Source organism: Alexandromys fortis, unplaced genomic scaffold (assembly GCF_014885135.2).
Source record: "Alexandromys fortis isolate MF-2015 unplaced genomic scaffold, M_Fortis_MF-2015_v1.1 scaffold_447, whole genome shotgun sequence".
Taxonomy (NCBI): domain Eukaryota; kingdom Metazoa; phylum Chordata; class Mammalia; order Rodentia; family Cricetidae; genus Alexandromys; species Alexandromys fortis.
Window position 1 is genome coordinate 160,468 of NW_026068354.1, and position 5,920 is coordinate 166,387.

At 38.2% G+C, this 5,920-nt stretch overlaps 1 protein-coding gene and 1 pseudogene across 1 annotated transcript; one reads left to right on the plus strand and one right to left on the minus strand.

The window, feature by feature from the left end:
• Nucleotides 1-533, plus strand: part of LOC126495357 (olfactory receptor 1J4-like) — a 7,548-nt pseudogene extending 7,015 nt beyond the window's left edge.
• Nucleotides 534-4,207: 3,674 nt separating this feature from the next.
• On the minus strand, nucleotides 4,208-5,141 carry LOC126495363 (olfactory receptor 1N1-like). Its single transcript, XM_050132971.1, is given in 2 exon segments — nucleotides 4,208-4,511; nucleotides 4,513-5,141. Coding segments are annotated over 2 exon segments (933 nt in total).
• Nucleotides 5,142-5,920: the final 779 nt, after the last annotated feature.

The following is a 5,920-nucleotide window of genomic DNA, read 5'->3' on the forward strand; positions in this document are numbered from 1 at the left end:
TGTTTATAGTTGTATTTAGGTTAGTTCTGTCTTATTTAGACAAAAAGAGGGAGATGTAGGGATAAGCCCTCCCCTTGGGGGCGGGCTGCCCTCGGGCGTATGTTTACTGATAAATTGGGCGTGCAGACGCTGCATGCCCCTTCCTGCCTGGACCGGGTACTCCGCTGGAACCTTGGTTTCGTGAGTCTGGTTTTGTCATTAAACTTGTTCAAATACCTATTATCATTGGTCTCCATTAATCCAACAGCCACATATGGCTGTATTGAGATCACATTTCAGAAATTTCATCTACCAAAGGAATCTGCAAAGCTTTGCCCACATGTGGCTCTCACCCGTCTGTGGTGTCTCTGTATTATGGTGCAATTATTGGACTTTATCTTGTACCTTCACCTAGCACTTCAAGTGACAAGGAAATAGTCACTTCTGTGATGTACTCAGAGGCCACTCCATTCCTGAAACTCTTCATTTATAGCATAAAGAACTGAGACATGAAAGAGGCTATGAAGAAGCTCTTCAGCAGGGCAGCAACCTGAACTTAATGACATCATAATAAACCTATGTATTCACATATCTCCAAATACTACACCCTCAATTGTAATCTCATTATGAAGCACATAGTCAGTAAATATTAGATTCCTTAAATGTCATTCTGGTATATTTATTTCTATTTCCCTTGCATCTCTTTAGTGTAAAAAGTTGAACTCTTTTATTGTTGCCAATTTATTTTGCAGCTAGATTAGGAAATTACAATTATTATACTAATTTAAATCACTCTTCCTGGAAATATGTTTCATAGAAATTGTTAGAGGATGCTGACATTAGTGTAGTATCATTTCCTTCCTTCACCTCCAATCCAGTACTCTTCTTATTTTAAAAAATTACTTCTAATGAAGGTGGGCCAAGAGAAGAAAATATATTTTGCTTTCTCTAACACCAGGAAACTCTGTTATGAGTTCAACTACTCCATTTCAAGACTTGAAGTTTCTAGACTTTGAGAACAGTGACAAAGAAAACCTCCTCATAATTCCCATGATTAAGCCACAAGAATGGGGTCATGTTGCCTGCAAACTCAGTCTCAACTGTTTTCATATGCATATATGTGTAATTTTAAATAAAGAAGCTGCAAATATCAAAATAATTATCACAAATATCGCATAATTATCATAAATATTCATAAAATTAATGTATTTATGTAAAGTCTGAAAAGTTAGATTGTTGCTTATCTTATTTTATAGATTCTGTCAGTTAGCAGCTGTTTAGGACATTACCTGTCCTATGGCAGACAGTGTGTCTAGCTCTGCTCAAACAGAACAAGAAAAGGACATACCTCTAGCTCCTTTTTTTTTTTGAGACAGGGTTTCTCTGTGTAGCTTTGGTGCCTGTCCTGGAACTAGATCTTGTAGACCTGGCTGGCCTAGAACTAACAGAGATCTGCCTGCTTCTTCCCCCTGAGTGCTTGGATTAAAGGTGTGTGCCACCATCATTCAGCTCTAACTCCTATTCTAGCTATGTAGAAACATAGTGAACTATGCAAGAATACCAAAAATGCCTTACTATAAAAATAATAAAATGCCATGTTTTTCATAATTCTGTATGGCAGGCTAATACAAGAGAGGAAATAGGAAATACTGTCTAAGTTCCAGAAAAAAAAAAACATTATGGGAAAGAATGTTTTCAACTGAGTTTTGAAGACCCTTGAAGATTAATTTGCAATGGGACAAATGACAATCTAGCCAGAAGGGATAGAATAAACCAGAAGTGGTACAGTGGCATGCTAAGTTCAAGGAAATAGAAAGGGTTTGTGTTGCTTAAGCACAGCTATGTGAGAGTCAAGAGAACACCATACATGAATCTAGGCAAGCAGATAAGTATTTTACTGCACAGGAAACAAGATGCCATATTAAGGAGCTTGTGTATTAGCACTGGGTAGCCAATGGAGATAATTTGGCAATGGATTAGTCATTGTACTCTGAGTAACAGACAAAAAGTGCCTGAATGAGTATCATGGTATAAGGATAGGAAGAGCATAATATGGAAGTATACTAGACAGGTGGTAGTAATGAAGGGGAGAAATGCCAGTACTTCTCAGGAATGTTCTTAATTTTTTGACTTTATAAACAGATATTTAAGGAAAAATACACCTAGATAGCTAGAGTAAGTTTGATTATGTTAAACAATCTTAAGGAATTGTGGTAGTACATTAAAGATGGCATGCTTTTCCTGTATTGATTCTAAACAAATTAAAAAGTAGGTACTTTAAGTAGGCAAGATGTATGTGCAGACTGCTTATCACGTACCCCTGATTGCAGCTGAAGCACAAAGTAATCCTTAATTCAGTATAAGTCATTGAAGTACCAAAAACATATTAGAAATCGGTGGCATTACAGGGGTAGAAGTTTGAACTTTGGGTCCAAGGGTAAAGATTATGTATCAAGAAAGAAACACACTTAGAATTTTTAATACAATGGTAACTAGCTTGACTGAGTGGAATCTAAGATCGTAGAGAGTTGACCAGGAACAAATAATCATGTCCCTTTGTGGTCCCTTATATGCTGAGTTGATCTAAACCCTTGCTGCTGCAGTAATATTGGGAAAACCTAAGTGAACCTACACTCTGCTTTCCTAGTTGGCTTGGTTGTTCAGGTAGATGATAGAAAATGGTCAAGCCAAAGTGAACACACACTGTCCCCCTTAATGGCTTAGTTGTTTACATAGACATTAGACAATGATCAAGTCAAATGGAAGGATCACAGTTTTATGGTACTTACACTAAAATTTTTACACTTGTGTGATTCTTGAAGGGGAGAAAATTAAAGCTTTACACATCTCATCTTCTCTCTTTAAAGCTAAGATTCTGATGCCCAGTTTATACCTGAAGACAAATTTGTAGCCAAATACAAAAAGAGGTCTTAATATTCCCATCTAGTGGTCTTTAGAAGGTTGGTAGTTTTGAGCACTTTTTTGTTTTTTAGGAGTGTTTTTCTTTTAAAATATCTTTTAAAATTTTTATTTACATGTATGTGCTGTCTATGAGTGAGCATGCACATGTTTATGTATATGTCCATGGAGGCCAAAAGAGGGTGCTGGATCTTCTGGAACTGGAATTACAGGTGTTTGCAAGCTGCTTGACTTAAGTACTGGATACTGAACCTGGGTTTGCTAAAAGAACAAGTGCTAAATGAACCATCTCTTCAGCCTCTGAAATGAGCATTTCTGAACAGCAATGAGCAGAAGCATTGTAACACAGTGTAAACAACATTCCTGGAAAAATCTTTCCAAGCTGTAGAATGACATTTAGCCAGCAGAGAAATATAAATACTGAGTTCATAGTGATGGGATTTTTTTTTTTACCTAGTCTGGATTTCCTGGAATGTAACAACCATCCTTTATTTTCTCTTAAATTCTACATATTCCTACGAACAGGACAAATGCAACAAGTGATAAGCTAATAATTTAGAGTGAAATATTAGTGTAGGAACTTTTACTTAGCTTTCGGCATAGAAAAAATATTCTACTTGTTGAGCAAATGGATCTCAGAAAATCGTTTTTTACTTCTGAATGGCGGTACATATGAAGAATGACATTCATAGTACCAATAGCTCTCAGTTGTTGGTGTCTACCACATTTGCTGTTGTATCAGATGCACTTCCTTGCTTATCTTACTCAATCATGCAACTCATCTTATTAAATAGAAACTACTGTACTGGGTGTTGATATTCATGACTACAAACTTTGCACAGGAGACTGAGACAGGGAAATTGTGAGCTAAGGGCCAATCCAGGCAACAGAGTGAATGTAAAGTTAGCCTGAGTTGTACATCAGTGCTCTATCTCAGCCAGGTGGTGGCGGCACACACCTTAAATCCCAGCACTCAGGAGGCAGAGGCAGGAGAATCTCTGTGAGTTCATGGCCAGCCTGGTCTACTGAGTGGGTTCCAGGACAGGAAAGGATACACTGAAAAACCCTGTCTCAAAAAATCACTATGTCAAATAAGAAGACAGAATGGAGAAAAGAATAAATAAATAAGCAAAAAAGTAAATAAACAACTTATTTTCTATAATCTTTACTTTATATTAGGGAAGGCTAAAGTCTAGCGAGGTTAAGTTATTAGAAATCAACCTGGTGGCAAGTATGTACACAATAACAAATTAAAAGAAACTTGTTTAACATAGACATGTCCCTTCATTAAACATTACTCTCATTATATTTAGGAAGAGAAAATTTGCCTCTGACAGAGGAGTTTCCTTAGAGCCCCTTTCATGTCCTTGTTCCTTAGGCTATAGATGAAGGGGTTCAATATGGGAGTCACTACTGTAGACATTGCAGCAGCTACAATGTCCTTTTCTACCAAGACTATAGAAGGTGGGCACAAGTAGGCACTGAACAATGTCCCATAGAAAAAACAGACCACACAGAGGTGGGAACTACAGGTAGAAAAGGCCTTTGTACCCCCACCAGGGGTTCTAACCCTCAGGATGGCAAATACAATATGGACATAGGAGACGACAATATAGAAAGGGGACCATGAGTACTGTGCCTCCTAAGACAGAAATCATTAGCTCATTGACATATGTGTCAGAGCATGATAGCTTCAGAACAGAGGTAATGTCACAGAAAAAGTGAGCTATTTCCCCAACAACACAGAAAGACAGTCGAGCCATGAGAAGAGTGTGAGTCAGAGCAACTACGTTGGTGAGGACCCAGCACAGGGCAAGCATCAGGGCACAGAACTGGGTATCCATGGTTGTGGAATAATGGAGAGGGCGGCAGATGGCCACATAGCGGTCATAGGCCATCACAGCCAGGAAGAAACTGTCCAGATCACCAAACATCAGGAAGAAATACATCTGGATGAGACAACCAGTATAGGAGATGATATGGCGCTGAGTCTGAACATTAAACAACATCTTGGTCACTGTAGATGATATTAAACCCATGTCAGCAAAGGACAGGTTGGCCAAAAAGAAGTACATAGGAGTGTGGAGGTGTGGATCAGAGCCAATGGCCAGGATGATGAGCACATTCCCAGTCAAGGTGACAAGATACATACACAGGAAAATCCCATAGAGTAGCCACCGTTGCTCTGGAAACCCTGATATTCCTCGCAGGTAAAACTCTGAGATGCTGGATTGGTTGTCCATGAGCCTACAGAACCTGGAGGTCAGAAAAGATAGTCAGAATGTAGGGTTGATACTTAAGCTTCAGGCACTGGGTTTCAACCTTCACATACCCATGTCTATATTTAAACTAGCTACTCTCCAGACCTGCCATCAGGTCTTACTTCCTTTTATTCTTTCTTTCTGAGGAATTATATATTCTCTATCTCTCCTCTCCTTTTCCCCCAGGTCAGTCTGTGATACCAGGAGATCTCTCCCTGTAAGGGTCTAGGCACAGTCAATTCTGTTACTACCCAGCATAGACTAGGTTTATAAAATCCTATCAGCTCTATTATTACACTAGGATATTTTTATGGCTATATGAACATGATCCAAATTGTACATTCTTTTGGAGTATTATCCAAAAATGTGTAAAAATGTTGCCTTTACCAAACATTCATGATGATTACCCACTTCATAGTAAAGGGCTGTGGAGTGATTCATTCTCTCTACTTTTGACCACTTCTCCAGATGGAAAATATTAATCCTTGTGTTGTCTGTCAACAGCACAGCCATCTCTCTGTAGATGATTTTCTTTAATCAGAGTTCACACCTAAACAGAAACCTATCTGCAGACCAAAGAATATTTCCTAAAATAGTCATTATATTTCAAAGTGAAAATTTCAAACTTTTCTAAAAGGAGAATCTGAGAATGAATATATATATACCTCTGAAGTACACTAACTAAATTAACTGACACATCTCAGGATATCAAAAATTTTATGAGAAATTAGAAGGAGTCACAAACAATTTTGTCGATGACA